The 18,790-nt window shown below is 49.2% G+C and overlaps 1 protein-coding gene across 3 annotated transcripts in view; it reads left to right on the top strand.

Moving 5' to 3' along the window:
• Positions 1 to 16,396, top strand: part of ttbk1b (tau tubulin kinase 1b) — a 36,563-nt gene extending 20,167 nt beyond the window's left edge. For all 3 annotated transcript variants that reach the window (XM_023796348.2, XM_023796349.2, XM_072709453.1), the window contains exons 13-15: positions 316 to 862; positions 10,775 to 12,264; positions 12,374 to 16,396. In XM_023796348.2, the coding sequence (XP_023652116.1) occupies positions 316 to 862; positions 10,775 to 12,264; positions 12,374 to 12,815 (2,479 nt within the window). In that variant the 3' untranslated portion in view covers positions 12,816 to 16,396. The remainder of the gene's footprint in view (positions 1 to 315; positions 863 to 10,774; positions 12,265 to 12,373) is intronic.
• The last annotated feature ends 2,394 nt before the right edge of the window (positions 16,397 to 18,790 follow it).

Here is an 18,790-nt window from a genome sequence, read left to right as displayed (position 1 = left end):
CTTGCAGGTAGGCGGCCAATAAGGATTGTGTTATGAGGTGACCTCACCATGTCACAGAAGTAAGAGCTGAAATTCCAGCAAGGTGTTTCAGGCAGATTAGAGAAGAGTTCTAGTACTCTCTTTGGCATGTACTTTGTGTCTTAAGACTTTGCACATAAAGCTGTCTAACACACTAAAGGAGCGGGAAAGCATATTAGGGCCCCTTTAATGTGTCTGAGTTTTGTTTAGTGCCAGTAGGAGCCCCCACAGTGATGAGTAAAATGCCCCACGTGCACGCATGTTTCTGCCTGTGTGCACACATGTTCTCCCCGGTAGGTCGCGTATGGACATGCTGGGCTCCCCTTCCCGGCACCTGTACTCCTCGCAACCGGCACAGATGCTGTCTTTGGAAACGGTGCATGGGGACCGGCAGGCCAGCGGTCGCCTGGAGGTGTCGGCCTCCGTGGAGCACGAGGCGCTCAGCAACGCCTTCCGCTCCGTGCCGCTGGCCGAGGAGGAGGACTTCGACAGCAAGGAGTGGGTCATCATCGATAAGGAGGCCGAGCTGCGCGACTTCCACCCGGGCGCTGAACCCACCACCTCGGGCACCACTGACGAGGAGCCAGAGGAGCTGCGCCCCCTGGAGGATGGGGAGGAGCGGCGGAGGCGCGGTGCCGTTGGGGAGGTGGTGGTACGGCCCAAGGAAGGCCGGGTCCGGGGCATGCTGCCGCTAGCCGAGGAGGACGCCCTCCGCAGAAGTCCCACCCGCCGCCCGTCCAGCTCAGAAGGGCCTGGCCCGAGTCCCGCCCAGTCGCCCTGCCACTCGCTGCCTTCCACACGGCCCAAGCGCAGGGAGTCGGACCCCACTGGACCACACAGACTGGTAAGATGCCTCCTTATTGGTTGGGGGGAGGTTGGGGAGGGTTGCCTAAAAGGGTGGATACCCCACCCGGGAGCCTGAACACCCCGTGTGCTTTCATCGGTGTTCACCATCACCCCTCCCCGACACGGCTGCCATGGGGGTAAGGTAAACAAGATGTCACACTGACAGGTTTTAGCTGCATCATTGCCACGGTATCCAAAGGTGGCGTTTTAAGATCACGTCCAGCCGGTGAAGAAATAGACACTTCTGTCCAATGGTACTCCCTTCCTCACAGAGCCTTGCCGAAATGGGTTCAAACCACCACAGACCTCATGTTTTTGACATCCCTGATTTGCCCACATCCAGAAAGCCACATCCAGGCTTCAGAAGTTGTTTTCTGCAGCAATTTGTTTTTGTGTGTAAAAAACAAATTGTGCGGTTGACTTTGGGTTAAGATGGGTTTCAGTCTTGAGCAAACTGCCTAAGTCTCAATATTGGGGTCCTCGCATCCTGAGGTGACTTTGGGGGGGTGTCTTCATGTTGAGAGTTGTATGCTTCTGTGCCCTGCATCATAACTCTTCATTACTCCTCATCCTCGTGCAACAACAAATGCAACATTCAGCTACAAAAGGGATGTTGTAGTTTTTAATTTCTCCCAAGTCACCCTTTAATTGACTGGAATCACGCAGTGCACAGATAAGCTCATTGTGGATGTATGGTCTTTCTTGGGGGTCCGTACACCTCAGGGCAGGGAAGTGATGCAAGGTTGCTAAGTCATGTTCCCCACCTCTGTGAATGGTGCATATTTTGGGGGGAGGGGTGACGAAAATTTGGAAGAAATTGTGAAGAAAATACCCCTTGCCCCCCCACCCCCTGGCCTGAATTTTCCTCTTTGAGTTGTTGGCACTGCTAAATTAAGAGCCATTGGTCTTGGCAGATGGTTGTGCTCTAAGCCGGGTTTCCTTGACCATCTGGTTGGGCCCCCAATACCAGAAGGTTTTAAAGCTCAGCCCACATAGGCTTGCTGTTCCACGAGAGACTTGACAAAGTCATACCTGGGTGGTGGTTTGTACTCCACGGGACATGGAGTTCCTCTTCCCACCTCTTCGAAACAGACGGGAGAGAGCTGGAGCTTCTCAGCGAAGCTGTTCGTCCTGCCATTTTTTTCCCCGCTTTGTGCTCCAGAAGCATCTTCATCCATGAGCAACATGGGCACTTCATTCAATTTATTGTAATTTCAGAGTTTCTGCTTTGCATTAAACCCGTTATGGTGTTTGCATGAGATCCTTATGATGCCCCCTCCTCCTGGTACAAGCATATGTGGCTTGTGATGGTTCTGGATTTCCGGACATTTCTCTGCAGTCGCTCATGTTCATGCCTGGCCAGAATGGATTACACAGGAAGGTAAATCCCTGAATCCTCCGCCCCCGCCCCCCCCCCCCTACAGTTCAGGCACAAGTTTTATTTCTCCAAGGACTGTTCCTATTATTTGGAGTGCTTAACCACATCTTACAAATTGCAGTTTTCACATTGCGGATTGATTTTTCTTTCTTTGTAAAATGAAGCTTTCAAAGCATACTCAACTAGTTGGGCTAATCGTAAACTAAAGCCTAAGAGCAGCCAATTGCGTTTGCACCGTTGACATTTCGCTGAAGTGGATAACAGTTAGGGATGAAAAAGCTTATTCCTCTGCAGTAAATGACACCCTTCTGCTTTTGTTCATTTTCTCATATGAGATCCACATTAATGAAGGAAGAGATTTGCTTTCTGAAGACCAGTGTTCAGTTAGACTGGTGTTCCGTGTACTGAAACTGGTGTTCAGTGAGACCAGTGTTTGGTACAGTATACTGAGACCAGTGTTAGGTAGACTGTGACCAGTGTTTAATGAGACTGGTGTTTGGTGAGACCGGTGTTTAGTGAGACCGGTGTTCGGTGTACTGAGACAGGTGTTCACTATACTGTGACTGGTGTTCGGGGAGACCAGTGTTCGGAGTACTGAGATCAGTATACTGAGGCCGATGTTCAGTGAGACTGGTGTTTGGTGTACCGAGACTGGTGTTCGATGAGACTGGTGTTTGGTGAGACCGGTGTTCGGTATACTGTGGCTAGTGTTCTGCGAGACTGGTGTTCGGTCGAGACCAGTGTTCAGTGTCTTGATAACGGTGTACCGAGACTGATGTTCGGTGAGACCAATGTTCGGTGTACTGAGACCGGTGTTCCATGAGACCGGTGTTCAGTGTCTTGATAACGGTGCACCAAGACCGGTGTTCGGTGAGACTGGTGTTTGGTGAGAATGGCGGTCGGTATACTGTGGCCAGTGTTCTGCGAGACCGGTGTTCAGTAAGACCGGTGTTCAGTGTCTTGATAACGGTGTACCAAGACCGATGTTCAGTGAGACCAATGTTCGGTGTACTGAGACCGGTGCTCGGTGAGACTGGTGTTCAGTGTGCTGCGGGAGAAAGGTCAGGGGTGCTTATTGGTCTGGATCAGTAGAGAGGCTTATGGGGTTTGGGGCAGCAACACAAAGTGTCTGCTTTTGTGTTTTACTTATCTGCTCTGCTGCTTCCTCACAATAACCTCACTGGCCATGATCGCTACCGTCTCTAAAGTGACGTCGCCATGCGTGAGCGCGGTCTTGTTGCATACGCCGGCAGTAAATCTATATTTAACTCTGCTCCTCTTACCCTGAGACGCCTGCATGCAAAGCATGCTGCTTGGGTGTGGTCCCTACTCCCAACCATGCTGGAAGCAGCCAGAGACGGTCTCTGAGAGTAAGCCGTTCCAGATCGATGTCCATACGTTTGTTTATTATTTTATTTATTTACCCCCCCCCCCCCCCCCACCCATACTGTTAGACTTTCCATATATATATAGCAGATGGGATATTTCCTGTAGTAGAATGTGTAGCTCTGGCTTTTAAGAAGGAGAGAGACTGTCAGTGGCAGGGCCTGAAGCATGTAGAGAGGGACAGATAATCATAAAATTAAATTATATTAAATTAAATTCAATTAAAGTAAATTAGTAAAAAAGGAGAGAGCAGGAGTCAGCCTTCCCCAGCCTGACACCTTTTCCTCCACTTTTATTGGTCTTTTTCAGTTGGAGGAGGACAGGCCACACCCCCAACACTCATTGCCGAGGCCCAGCCAATTGCGAAGATTGGCCTCCTATGTCTTCTCCTCCTCAACTCTGGAAACGGAGCTGTACCCCCAGCCCGGCGGCACTTTGATCCAGCGCAGCCGCTCTGCCGAGAGCAGCCCGGCCCGCGGGCCGTCCCGGCGGCACATGCCTCTGGTGGCCGGGGGCACCAGGCCCCGCCACTCAGTCCTCAATGTGTCCAGGTTGCACATTCAGCAAATGCTAGCCAAGCTAATGAACAAGACATGAGCCAAGACGAGTCCCCCCTCCCCCCAAGCCACTAACCCTGTAATCTCCTGATTTAAAACAAAAAAAAAGTTTGTTTCTTTCTTTCCCCCTTTTCTTATTGATGCAATAAACTGGGTTCAGTCCTTGCTGACAGCAGCGAGTGGCCCTGTGTGAGGGACAGAGAGACCGGGCATTGCTATGGGAGCCACGAGCGCGTCCGGGCAGCGGCAGCGCCTGAAGCACCTCGCGATGCAAGACGTCAGCGATTCGCTGTCCAGGGAGAACAGGCAGACCGGCGAGACGGAACCCGCACCCCCTGCCCCGCCTCTGGGATGCTTTTTGGCTGTTGTGCAAAATATGATGAAAAGACAGGGAGAATAAGAATAGAATAAGAAACTGTTTTTTTTTTTTTTTTAAAGATGTTAGCTGTTTAGGATCTAGCTGAGGATGACTGTCGGTAAAGGCTGTGTATTAGTAGCCCCCCCTCCCCCCCCCGTCTGGGAGAGAGTAGTCTTTGACCTCCATTTTTAGAAGGTGCTCAGTTTGCTGTGATTTCAAGCCAAAGCTGCTTCCACCAGGGCAAGGAGTTTGGGGGTGGGTCTAGAGAAGAAGGGCTGCAGATGGGCCTGCAGCAAGGAGACCAGCCAGTGCTCCCCCCCCCCCCCCCCCCCCCCAAAAAAGAATCGACCAAATAGCTTTTGTAAAAATTATGTCTCTGAATTAACTGTTTCCATGCAGTTGTTGCTGGAATCCCGGACTGACCCTGAGGGCTGCTAGCCTTTTGAGCTGTATGTGTGTAGCCACAATGAATGCCTCGCGAGGTGATTCCTGGCTGTCTACCAAAATGGGGGGGGGGATGTGTTTTCTGCAGAAAGAAGAGATTGTTGTACCGCCGCTAGGCCGTTGTTTTTGGAAGCAATACGTTTAATCCCACGTGCTTGAAATAGCATGGAAGGAAAAGTGTGTGATGAGATAGCAATAGTTTGCCGCACAGATGCCGAAATGGCTAATTGCGCGTTGTGTGGCCTGGACCAGTAGCTGTAATAACTGCGTAGTGATTTTCAGCCAGAGCTGTTGGCAGAGGTCATGGGAAGGGGTCTCATTTGAGCTCAATGTTCGGGATGGAGTGAGAGAGGGAGCCGTGTACTTCAGATCGGGCTCTGCTCTCAGGTGGTACCGTCTGTATGTCTCCAGTTCGTAACCTGCATCCCACTTAAAATCACACTTTAGCACAGTAATCGAGGTACGGGAGTGCCACTATAACAGCTCCATTCAGGTACCTGAAGCGTTTCAGAGTTTTCCAAAAGGTTTCCCAAAGGTTTCAGTTAGCGGACCCATTCAGTTGCGTAGTTTCAACTATGCAAGTTGCTAATGTCAGCAACTATGCTTTTATGAAACACACCGCCGGTACGTCACTGCCTCCTGGCTGGCTGGTGCCATCCTATAGGGCAGGGCAGGGGTGACCCCATGTTGAGCAGTACGTGGAGCGTCTGAACCGGTGGCAGGTGTGAGATGGATGGACGGTCGGTGCTGAGAGGTCATCATGCACGTGCATGCTGCTGTCATCATTACCGAGACTCGTTTTGGTTTCTTTGTTCCATGGCAAGTGGTGCAGTTACAGTTAATGTGATTACAGCAGATGGGTTGTTCTGTTTTTGTGCAAGAAGTCACCAAACAACCAGGAGGAATTTGGAAGATGAGAAGTTGTGTCTTCCACAGGTAGAAAGTGATTAAGACCTTAGTTGCAAGGTTCAAGATTAATTCAGCCTCTTTTAAATTATATTTTTCCTTTGATCTTACTTGCCAGAGATTCTTCCACAAATAAAATACAACTAAAGCGGCAGAATCCAAGGGGAAACTAGTGTAACTTCAAACCAGAAATGGTTTGTCAAGATGGAGTCAGTGAAGTTCTTTGTCAGAAAGACAGTCGTGTAAATACTGCGATTTAGAATTTGCCCCACTTGCAGGCAAGACGGGACGACCACGGTGGGATGTTTCATTGGGGTGCCGCATATGCGACGATGTCAAGGGCTATGAGCATTCAGAATGCATTATTAGGGCGCTGCATCGCAGTACGTGGCACTGTCTCGCAGGACCTGCAACAAATGCGACAGATTAGCTTCCCAAAGGTGATACTGTTTGTGTGTGGAATTCCGTATGTTTTTTGTTTAAAATATATATCATTAGTCCATGAACTCTCAACTGAAGATAATTGTGAAACTGCAAAACTAATATTATACATGCCAGTGTCTGATTATTTAATATAATTTTAAGTTCCAGATGAGAATTTTACTTGTTGATATTATGCTTGTGTTCTATTCATCCATAGAAAGATCTTGTGTAATTTCTTAAATCATAATACTAGGGTAGTAAATGCTTTTTATGTGGATGATGAAGACTAGTTCTAAGAATGAAAGGTCTCCACCTCTTTGTGTGTGTACACATCTTCACAAACCCAATTTCCGCTCCTGTGTCAGTGGATCCATTCTGCCTTTAGAAGCACCATGCAGCTGTGTTGAATTCAGGTACGAGGGTCACAGGTTCAGATCAGTTTTAGGGCTTCTTTGTCACAGCTTTGACAGCAGTTTTACCAAAACCACTCTTTGCTTACAATTGCGTGGGAAGGCCAGTACTGTTCACCAGAAGGATCAAATTGGTGGGATTTGTTGGCACTTATAGTAACAATAATATCAAGCTGTTCTTTTTTTGCGCTATGTAAGAATTGGCTCAGGAGACGTAGACCTGTAAGTCGAATTTATAATGTGAAAACCATGCATGGTGTGAGCAATACAAGGATTGGAATATTTTGCTTGTTTCAGACCATTTGGGTTCATGGAGTTCAAGACGTTGAGCATTCATCTGTTGGTGTGTTCTTGTCCTCTTTATGAATCAGATGGTGCCAGAGGGGTTTTTTAATGCAGAAATCAGAAAACCAATGTTTGAACTGGGTGGTGCTTTCCAAAGAGTAATTACAGGGGGTGGATGAGTATGACGGCTGAACTGCACAGCGGCGGCAAAGGAAGTGCGCAGGGATAGGTAGCCATTTTCAGCAAGACAAAAAAAAAACCCATTTTATTATTGCCGCCTGTGCCGCTGTGACTCATCTGATGACGATCTTGGTGACCGAGGCTCGGTAATTATATTAGAACCCTTTCAATAGTGGAAAGGATGGGGTGTTTACCTAAGAAAGTGTCCTCGCTGTATGTATGCTGCTGCAGGGAGGGAAATGGTTGTTACCAATAAAACAGTTTGAATAATGTCAATATCCCATTGCTTAATTTATACACTTAAATTCTAAATGTTACTGTTTCGTTTGTAATTTGTCTTATTTTAGCACTTATCTGTCTGCACTGAATCACTCTCTGACCTCTTTAGCTGCTTTTTCAACAAAAAAAAAAAGATAACGTTTGAGATAGCTGTGGTTTTCCTCGCTTCTTGTAAATATACGTATGCAAACAAAATTAATTGTTGTATAACGCCGCAGCTGTCAATAGTGCATTATGGGTGGAAGGTGTCTGTAAAGGCATAAGTGTAGTACGGAATACTGTGTAAATGTAAGGCCCTTCAGCGACCGCGATCTAGTCTTCCTTCAATGAATTGTGCTGAGAAAACAGTAAAAAAAATCATAGCCGTTTATGAGTGCTTGAGATATATCAGCTGGTACGGCAGACAGTGCCCTTAGGGTTAGGGAGGGACCTTTTATACTCGAGAATGTAAGTGCTGTTAAGTCTGGGTTGTAGTGTGCCAGCTTGCGGTGGGACAGGCGGTGCTGATCCGCCGCCCCCGGCCATTCCCCGCTCTGATTGGCTGAATGTATGGCGCCATCGGAGCATCGCCAAGGTGACCTTCCAATGGCTCGCTGCTAACTCCCGCAAACGGGGATTGGGAGGGGCGCTGTCCTTCTGCATGAAAGGAGTGGGGGACTCCTGTCGTTCTGAAGTCTTCCTGTCCCTGTTGAATGCGCCCCCTCCCCCCCCCACAGTTTGACACAGTATTCTCTTGCACCCACAAGAGCTCTCAGCGTGAGGCTGAGTTGTCCTCAGACTCCCGTATGTTGTACACGAACAACCTACACTGTCGGCATGAAGCTGTAAATATGTTTTGGGTTTTTTGTGGATATAAAAGCATATTGTTCTTTAATTAATTTTATAAATATATTTTTTGTTGCTTTTGTACATTTCCACCGCTTAAAAGGATACTACTCACAGATCTTTGCTAAACTTTTGCAGAAAGGCGTTTTATAAGTTCTTTTTTAATTTCATGTAACTGGAAAAAAGCAAATTTAGTCCTTTAAGCTTGTATCATTTTTATTAATATATTTTGCTGCCTTTTGCCTATGCAACAAATGCATCGTCCATACTGTGTGAATGGCAATGGGGGAAGACTATGCTATGCTCCCAGTGCGTGCTGGGAGATCTGTACTGTTTTCGTCAAAATCATCAGATCGTCGTCTAAAGCTCTCTGCATCCCGCTGCTATTAAACATTTGGTGCAATAAAAATTAGGCATTGTGTGACAATGCGGTCGCTTCATCGATTTGTTCGTTTTCGAAAAGAAGCTGCCCTATTGAGTTGCGGAGGTACATGATGCAGAGCTGTTGCCTTACTGCCTGATATTGCCCGTAACACTCATGTACTGTAATAGTCATAAGAATTTGAAAATAATAGGGTTGCAAGGGAGATAAGGGCCAGACGGAGTGTGTTGAGTTGATCTCAGTGCATAGCACAAGGACGGTAGCCTGTAGCAAATCTAGTGGCATATGCATTATGGTATTGTGTGTTCACAAGCGAGTAATCATTCCCTTAACACATGTGACACACTGTTGTTGTGTGAGTTTTAGCATCATGCCAGTCCACACTGCTGCTATTAACTTATACTATTAAGATGCTATGTCTCCTGAGGGAATGGCTTGGTGACCTACCTACAGGGTTAATCCTGCTGAAATGCATGTGGTTTGTATTCTGTGCAAAAGCTGTATAAAAAGACGCTTGTTTTATTCTGTTACGTATATTGTTTTTTTTTTTTCCTTGGATGTTTGTTTTTCCTCTGTACCTCAAGCATTCCTCTAAAGCAGTGTTTCTCAAACTGGTCCACAGGGAGCGAAAGCATGGACTGTCTGGCAGGGAGCTGGGAGGGAGCGAAAGCATGGACTGTCTGGCAGGGAGCTGGGAGGGAGCGAAAGCGTGGACTGTCTGGCAGGGAGCTGGGAGGGAGCGAAAGCGTGGACTGTCTGGCAGGGAGCTGGGAGGGAGCGAAAGCGTGGACTGTCTGGCAGGGAGCTGGGAGGGAGCGAAAGCATGGACTGTCTGGCAGGGAGCTGGGAGGGAGAGAAAGCATGGACTGTCTGGCAGGGAGCTGGGAGGGAGCGAAAGCATGGACTGTCTGGCAGGGAGCTGGGAGGGAGCGAAAGCGTGGACTGGCTGGCAAGGAGCTGGGAGGGAGCGAAAGCATGGACTGGCTGGGGGTCCCTGGGGACCGGCTTGAAAAGCACTGCTCTAAAGCCATCTACACCGGGTTGATCTCTATCTTTACACACGTCAGTCAGAATGGCATAGCATAGCAGACACCTGGCTAGCCAGCATGGGGGGACCCTCCCCTGGCAAAAACAGCCCAGACAGCCTGACTGCCCCCCCATACCTAAAAGGTACTGTCATCAACTACACTGGGCCTCTGCTCCCTGGTGGAGAGATGACAGTTTGGAGTCCTGCTCTAAGACTCTCTTCGAAGGCGCTTTTACCTGCTGAGCCAATTCTCAGATGCATTTTCTAACAGGAACAAAGTGCTGAGTGGGATAATAAGCCGCCCAGCTGAGCGATCTGTCGGTGTCTTTTTGACACGACTCAAAAAAACCTTTCTGAGAGATTTCAGCCATTCTTTTGTACCACGGTAACACTGTACAGTAGGCTTGTAATATATGCAAATAATGCATGTATTTTAAGGTTTTTAATAAACATATGAAGTGTACATATACTGGATTACAGCTTACCTGTATATTAGCATGCAGTACTTGCTTACAGGCTGTGTGTAAATATGGCAGATCACTGTATTTAAGGATACACTTGAAACACAAATGGGCTGTCAAATTAACGCTGTGCAATGGATTTTTTTGTGCCTTTTGTAATTCATGTATGTAATCTAGACAATCTTGAAGAGGTTGTATACAACCAACATGTTATTAAAGAGATTTGAGGAGGGCTTTGAAACTGTCTCTTTGCTTCATATTTAAATCATGTATCCATCCACCTTCCGTAGCACATCCAGAGCAGCATCGCAGTGAGCCTGCAGTGTGTGATCACTGCAGCAAAGGGCACACACATGCTCACACTCAGGCACTTTATTTCACGTAACTGGGTCTCTGGATTGGGGTTAGATTCTGGAGAGCCTTGAGGAGACCACCACTAGAGGAAGAACATGCAAAGTCGACCCATACACTCTGAGTGAAGGTGGGCTTCAAACCTCTGAGCCTGGCGTTGTTAGGCAACAGCATGGTTCATTATATTTGTTGAGTTGGTAGTGTTGTCGTCTGCTGCAGGCAGCTTATCATTCTGTCCTGTTCTGTCCCTCCTTGCAGGTTCAACATTTGGACCCTTTATTGGTGCCTTCTGGTCCGCCTTACCGAGACTTCAGAGCAAAGGAGCGCATTTCCGGCAGAGATGCTCCGAGTAGTCTTCCTGAGGCACGGTATAAGAGGGTGGACTTTGCGACCACCATGATCGCTGGCACGCTGTCAGTGTTCCCCCATGATGCCACGGCTCCCCCCCCAGAGCAGAACAACGTGGACGAGGCAGAAACACCCAAGAGTGAGTCAAGCAGCGAGGCCAGTCAGAAAAGCACTGAGCGCAGCCAAGATGGCGCCCCCTCCACGCTCCTGGCTGATGATCAACGGGAGTCCAAGGGACAGGTCTCCACAGTGGAGCCAGACCTTGAGCTGGAGGAGGCCTCTAGGACGCTCGTTCTTTTCTCACCTGGAGATGCTAGGAAGTGCTTGGGAGGGGGGGACGTTGATCTGGGAACTATGGCAGCAATCACCCCACAGACTGAGAGGCTGCAGCCAATGGGGAGCCAGCTGGACGTCTCTGAGCCCGGCACGCTGTCCTCGGTGTTGAGATCCGAGCCGAAGCCCCTCGGCACTACCACTGGCGCCTCCTCCCCACTCACCAAAGTTGAGCGCACGTTCATCCACATCGCCGAGACCTCCCACCTGAACGTGATGTCTTCCAGCGGCCAGCAGGTGAGGCACGAGGACCGCGGCCTCTCCCGGGTCTCAGAGGAGCCCTCGGGTGACGATGGAGAGAATGTGGTGGAGGGCGAGATCGCGGAGGAAAACGGCGAGTTTGGCTCGCTGGAGAAGGAGCCCGAGCTTAACGGCTGTGCTCCGGCAGCTGGCCATTCTGGATCTCCTCCCACTGAAAGGGTGCTTGTCGAGAATGGTGCTTGTGTTTCTGTGGAAAGTACAGAGTTCAGAGAGGACGGCGGTACTCCTCCTGTCTTTGTGGGCCCTGATGTCATCTCGGCTTTCCCACCTCCACCAGTCAGTGTGGAGGTTCTGCCGAAGTCCCCCGCCAAGGAGGTACTGGTGGAGCAAGTCGCCGCTGGGCCCCTGGTGGAGCTCAGGTCCACCAAGCTGCCGAGACCCCTGCCCCGGAGCCGGATACCCATCCTCATGTCTGAAGAGGACACGGGTTCGGATCAGTCGGCCTCCCAGTCCTCCCGGGAGCGACTGGGTAAACGAGCGAGGCAGCAGCGCCTGGCACGCCTGGTGGTGGAGAAGCAGCAGAGCCGTCTGCTGAGGATGGCCTCGTCCTCCGTGTCCTCGGGCGACGAAGGCAGGCCGGCGTCCGAGACCCTGTCGGCCACCGGCTCTGAGGAGGACACTCACGACTCCGACGACTCCCCTGGCAGGAAAGCGCTCGTTCCCAAATCCCGCGAGCATGAGATTGGACCGGACCGGCCGCAGAGCCGGATCCCACGCCCTGTGACGCCGATAAAGAGGACGTCGGGCCATTTCACATCCGTACCCACACCACTGCCCTTCAAAGCCGCACCCACTCCTCTGAATAGGTACGTCTCAGATCCCGCAGTCTAATTACCTGTAATAAACCCATAACTGCCACCCCAAGCAGTCAGTGGCTCGAGCATTTGCTGTATCTTCATTATTCTGTCATTCCAGGCTTCAGACTCGGGGCAAAGCCGTGCTGTACACCCCAGGCGAGCCGAAATCGCCCCCGATGCAGTCCAAGCCCCGCCCCACACCCGGGCCACCCATGTACTGCACCAGTCCCAGGATGCCGTCGAGGGCAGGGTCCCGGCCCCCGCCCGTGGCCACAGCCCCCCGCAGCTTGAGCGCCTCCCCCCGCAGTTACTCCACCTCGCGGACTGACAGCCCCTCCCCGCAGCGGCAGCGCCGGCAGACGGCTGCCATCGAGGTGAGGCGTCAGTTCATTTCTGTCCGGGCCAACATGGCGGCCCCGCTCAAGCCCCGCCCCCCGCCGGGCAGCCCCCCCGAGGACTCCGCATTCGGGCCGCCCGCCGCCGCCAAGCCCGGCAGGAGGGCTAAGCCGCTGCCGCAGGCCTCGGTCCTGCCCGCCAAGAGCAGGGCGGCCACCAGATAATAACATGCACTCCAGAAGCATCCGCCCGTGGCGAATCCACGCTTCTCAGCCTGCTCCGGAGTAACTCCTCGCCTCCCCCAGGCCGAACAAACTGCTTCCAGTTTACCACCAACCCCATGTTCCAGGCTGCTGTCTGAGGGGTTCGCTTGCCAAAATGGGTCGGGTGAGCTTGGACCGCCTTTGAGATCTGGGTCACAGCAACGTTGAGGGACCGATTCAACCACAGGTCTGTTGTATTGACAAATAGTCAGAGTTATAAACGTATAACTCAGCCAGGTTTAAACCTCTCTGGCCGAATGATTGACCTCTGGCTGTGCTCAGTGTTCAAGGCTAACCATGGGTATCATAAATGGTAAATATAAAGTAAAATTTGTGTCAACACATTGTATCACCAAGCAGCTGGTAATGGTGATGGGAATGTGTCCCTACAAACCAAAAACAACACAATTCAGTTTTTTATTTGAAGAGCTGGTTTAACACTTACCTAAACATGTTGCTCAACATACCAACAAGTTCCCACATCTTAGAATGTCTTGAAACATAACCCAGTCAATTTGTTAAGGGTGAAAAATGTGTAGCACATACTGCTAATATTCTAACCCTTTTAGGGTGCTGAGCTTTTACCTTGATGTTCATGATTGCACATGATTGTGAGGCCAGAGATCACCCAAACTCCAACGGATGGATTTCTGTGTGGTCCTTTGAGCTACAGGGGTCTGCCTGAAAAATGTTTGTTTGGTCTGAGGGGGGAGACGGTACCACTGTGGGTGCAAAAGCATAGATACGGCGAGACAGAGGATCCTGGAAAGATCCGTAGTGAGTTGAGCCGTGTTTGGCGGTTCTGACGAGGTCCTCTGCGCTTGCTTATGACCCCTGGCCAGAAACAGCATACCTTTTACAAAGATACGTTCTCACTGTCTGATAATAGTTTACCCAGAGTATGTATATATTATATATATTTATTTCTCGGAGATGTAATCTTTATTTTTATCCGGTAGGTTCTTTTGAAACATATTGTTTTCTCTCCTTTAATTTTGCAAGATGGGATCCGTATATGAATTCTGAGCGGCGACAAACACGGGGTAGAGTTTGGCATTCCCCGGAGAGAGGAGACCTCGGCTCACGGGATGACGAGAGAGTCTCCATGCCTCGTTAGGCACAAATGCATTAATTATAAGTGGTGGCGTGTTTCAGCAGACGAGACCTAACATTACCGAACAGAAAGTGACGTTAATGTCACAACTGCTGAAGCGATGTTCCGGTTCTGTAGCCGGTAGCTGGGAGACAATGGTTGAGGTTATTTATTCTGTTAACAGGTCTTGTGAGGAGGTACATAGAGAGGAGTAGGTGTACAACAGCAGCTAATACTGTGGCGATTTAAGCGACACTGAGGAGTAAGCGTTTAATGTACAGAAACCTGGACAGTTTGGGAAGCTTCTGTAAAGTTCTTCATCAGTCTAAGAAACCACAGCCTTGGGCACAGAAACTGGCATATGTGAAGGCTAGTCCGAAACGACGGCCCAGACAGAGCGCAAAGAGCCAGGTGTCGTACCGCAGCACAGGCAACTGCAGGACAAAAAACTTGACTTCCAGCTGTTGACATCGGTGCTGTAATTCTCTGCATAATGTCTGCATAATTAATTGAATCATCGGTTATTTAAATCGCTAATCGGTTCTGCATTCCGGGGAAGGCTCCATTTTGCCACTGTCAATGGCCAACATATTTTACTGTATGTTTATTTGCACACGACAATCATAACCTAGATTTAAAACATTAAAGTCAAGCATGCCCGTTTCAGCCTGTTAGAAAAGCACTTACGGGCCCATATTTTCGAATCCCACCTTGGATTCTTGTATCCTCTCCACAGGCCAGTTCAGTAATTTCGACCTTGGTGGGGGATCAACAACTCCCAGGACATGCTTATCGTCTGGGGCTGCCGTCTGTCGCAAGGCCTTTAAATGTGAATTTCACATGAGATGCCCGGTCGCATAATGCAGCGCAAAGACGAAACCGTCCAAATCAAAAGACAATTCAATATGGATTGACGTGAGAGAAACACTTGAGAACTATGTAAATGTTACTCAGTCAAAGTTATTAAGATGTTGAGAAGATATAGGTGATATGGGAAGGTTAGCTGTGAGTGACTGTTGGGACACTTACTGGTTTCTTTAAACCCGAAGTCTGCCAGCATGGCTGCACGCAACAGCCATGTTTTGACAATCCAACCTCGCTGCTTAGACAGACAGACAGTGTTGCCAGTGTCCCCATCGGTCCAGCGAGACTGAAATCCAGGAATTCTGACTTTGACCGTGAGTCTCTGGAACGGACGGCTGTGTCCGGATGTAAACGCCCTGCACCACACGTCTCCCATGAGATTCCTGTTGCCGTAACCACTGGTCCCAGCTACCACTATTGCCAGTAACGCTAACACCCTTCCGTCATGGTTGAATAACATCAGAACGGAGGTATTTAGCTTCTTAATATGATGAAATCCCCACACTCCAGTTCCCTGTGCATGTTGACACCAGTGGCAGATAATTCGACTTGTTTTGAGAGGTTTCTGATGTGATCTGTCTGTGAATGAACATTTTGCTTTTCGTAAACACATCCGGTGTCATCAAATAGCTTGGGCCCTTCTTGTGAAAGTGTAAACCTGAATGGAGTTTGCCTAAAGAAATATATATTTCTTCTAAAGTTTGGAGTTTCATGCTGCCCTGGACAAAGCATTAAATGAGCCGATTTAATTACTATTTTGTTTTGCGTCACTATCTGAAGTGGAGTTTATAGTGCTTGATGTGGCCACCAGGGTGCGCTGTCTGGGTTCAATTGGCCAGGGGTTGGGTTGCAGCATCAGTCAGAAATAAAGTAAAAGGGGCTGCTCATGTATGTGCGTAGTCATAAAGCAGGGAGAGAGGATTTTATCATGTCCGTAAGAGTAACAAATCTTCCACAAATAACGGAAATGAACTGCTCTCGCCTATAATCGTGAAACGATTAGCATCTCTCACAAAAAACACAGAATAAACACACACACACACACACACACACACACACACACACACTGCTTTTTTTGTCCACATCTATCACATCACCACAGTTGAGATGTCGAGAGGTCAGTCCAGGGTAGCCTGAGCATTAAGCGACGTGAGCGACTGACCAAGCTCTCACCTGAAAGCACAGATGCCCCGTGCAGAACTGGCCGGCGCTGTACTCACACACACACATTGCCCGCGCCACACAAGGGGGGGGGGGGGGGATGGGGACAAAGGGCAAGCAAAAGACACAGCGGGAGGACCAAGTCAAAGATTATTCTTGTTTTCTTTTTTGTTTTGTTTTCAAAAAAGCAGCAAAAGCAATGTTTACACGTTTAAAGCAGAATGTAAAAAAATACTGCATGATAGGTGATATCTGGCCAAATAAAATGGTTTGTGTATTATGGGAGGTATTGTGAGGATTCATTTGCCATTTGTTATTTTTCTTAGCCCCCCCCCATATCCAACTATTTGTCAGTACAATCTGGCTCTGTGGACTGTAACAACCGACATGCATAACCATGCTATTAAAAGACCCTCTCTTTTAACTCTCTCGTCTGCTGTTTTATGTCTCTTGGACTACATTGGAGTTTGCATTTCTTGGGTTTCTGCATTACAAATTTTATAGCTAAATTAATTATTTTTTATCAGCGGACTGCAGATCTTCTGTTTTGCAATGTGCGCACTCAGCAGTAGTGTTTACCCCCCACTGAAACCGCCCGCTTGCAGGGGGGCCCGTGATCCATTAGGTCGGACCCCAGAAGCAGCAAACCTGTGCTTGTGCAATCTGTGCCTAATGTCACTTGGCTTCAGAGTCTGTGCTGCGTCTAGCTCCGCATGCTGCCACCTTGTGTGGCTTGTCGGCGCTGTTGATGGTGGAGGAGGAGCGTGAGGGCGGGGGCGGGGGCCCGGTGGGGATGAGGGAGCAGCCGCCCCAGTTTTTCGGTCTTAGGGCCCTTTATCCAGAGTGACCTGAGTGGTGTGACAGAGGCTGGCCCCTGCAGAGGACACAGCTGTAGTGCTGGCCTGTGCTATAAAGAGGAGCCACATCAGCAGTGCTGTTGCTTCCATTTGCTAACAGGACACCCTTAATATCTCCCACTGCAAATGCCCATGGGGTTCAATCTTAGTAAGAGCTGATGGCTCCCTTGGGCTTTTCTACTACAAATCTCACCGTTTCCAGTCTCGCCATGACGTATTCACACGCTCCGAGGGTCTTTTGTACCTGTAACAGGAGACTCCTGAACCCTCAGAGAGAACCAGCAGAACTTGTCACGGAACTCTGTGTTCACGACGGACGTCTCTGTCCTTTCGAAAGCACCGTGTGATGAATCGCGTGGTGGAACAGAGGGCTGAACGACGCCGGTGACTCAGGAAGGAGTCTGATGGCCAGGCTGAGTATTGCCTTTATTATGGAGCGCTGGTGCATTTTTTAGTGAAGAGGAAGACTCACGATGCTTTCAGGCTCATACAGAAGACGGCAGAATCATCGCATGGGAGTGCTGAGGGGCATCAGTAATTCACTGGCCAGCTAGAACCTATTAACTGTATGTTCACTTAAGAGTGCTACAGAGAAAGCCCAGATGAGCTTGTAATAACGGAACCCAAACTCGAATGCCCAGTTCTCCAGAATCACTGTGTATGGTTCGGTGAAGTCTTTGTAGCCACAAAGGTGATCCTTCCGGTAAGAGCAGCCATGCCTGTAATGTCACGATCTGTTTGCCTGCAGTTCTCTGATGCATGTGGAAGATAATATCTCTGTAGTGGACTTGACTTGCCGCCTCTACAGTTCCCCTCCTGCAAATGCTTTGTAGTCCTGTGCACCAGCTGTGTAAATGTACCCAGATTCCTCCTCAGATAAGCAAGCAGAGATGGATCAGAACCTTCTCCCACATTGTGCTGCTGTATTTATTATTGTTTCCATCACACATCTGAGAAGACCTCCTCGTGGAAGAACATGGAGCTCCCAAGGAGCCACATAAGAAGCTGCATGCTGCGACTTGGCAAGTTCTTTTTATTTTAATTAAAAAAATGTGTTGATAGTCGGTAAGCTTGTAATAATTAGGTATAATTGTATACCTGTAGTTATTTTTTAATTATATTTACATGGAAACTTCAATGGAATCTGTCCAAAACATACACAGGTTTTTTTTTTTTATGTGTTTAATTCCATCCCTGGATCTTCTGTTCTAAACAGCAGGAACGATCTGGAAGCCCGGAGATGTTCTGCGTGGCCCGGTGAAAGGAAAGCTGGATTAGACTGTCGGGTCTCATTCAAAGGACAAGGTGCCGTGTCAGGTCTGCGCCGCGGATGTGATGCTGTAGGTGTCTCAGGCAGTCAGTCTGCATTAGTCAGGGTAATAAGAAGAGCCTGCTGCCTGCCTCAGCTGCTGGAATTGAGTGGATGGTGATCCACATTCCCGCTGACGGTGGCATTCGGAGACATGCTACGGCTGGTGACTTCTCTGCCTTTCAGCCCCTGTATTTATGCAGGGTAGCCATTTCCTCATGTCCAGGTTTGTCTCCTTCGTGCCCCCCTCCCCTAACTCTTGTGCCGCTTACCACACGGAGGCAATCAGGCTAACTGGCATCTCTAAATTGGCTGTAGCGTATGACTTCGTACATACATGCCAGACGATGGCCTGCCATCCCATCCGGGGTGAACCCCAGCATAGCGCCCTGTGCTGCCTGCGATAGGCATCAGGCCCCCCTGTGACTCTGAACAGGTTAGGCAGCTAGAAGATGGATGATTATTAGTTGACAAAAAGCAGAGCCCAGGTTTACTGTATGACAGAATCCTGGTAATGCTGCTCATCAAAAAATTTGACAGCATATCTATCAAAGGAACAAAGTTTCTCAGGCAAAAACTGCTGCTACAGCTCATTTCCTTTACTCTGTGCTGACATTTTCTTCTGCAGTGCAGTCGGACCATCTTCCCAGTG

The sequence above is a fragment of the Paramormyrops kingsleyae genome, chromosome 3 (genome assembly GCF_048594095.1).
Source record: "Paramormyrops kingsleyae isolate MSU_618 chromosome 3, PKINGS_0.4, whole genome shotgun sequence".
NCBI lineage: Eukaryota > Metazoa > Chordata > Actinopteri > Osteoglossiformes > Mormyridae > Paramormyrops > Paramormyrops kingsleyae.
This window is presented reverse-complemented; position numbering and strand designations above follow the sequence as displayed.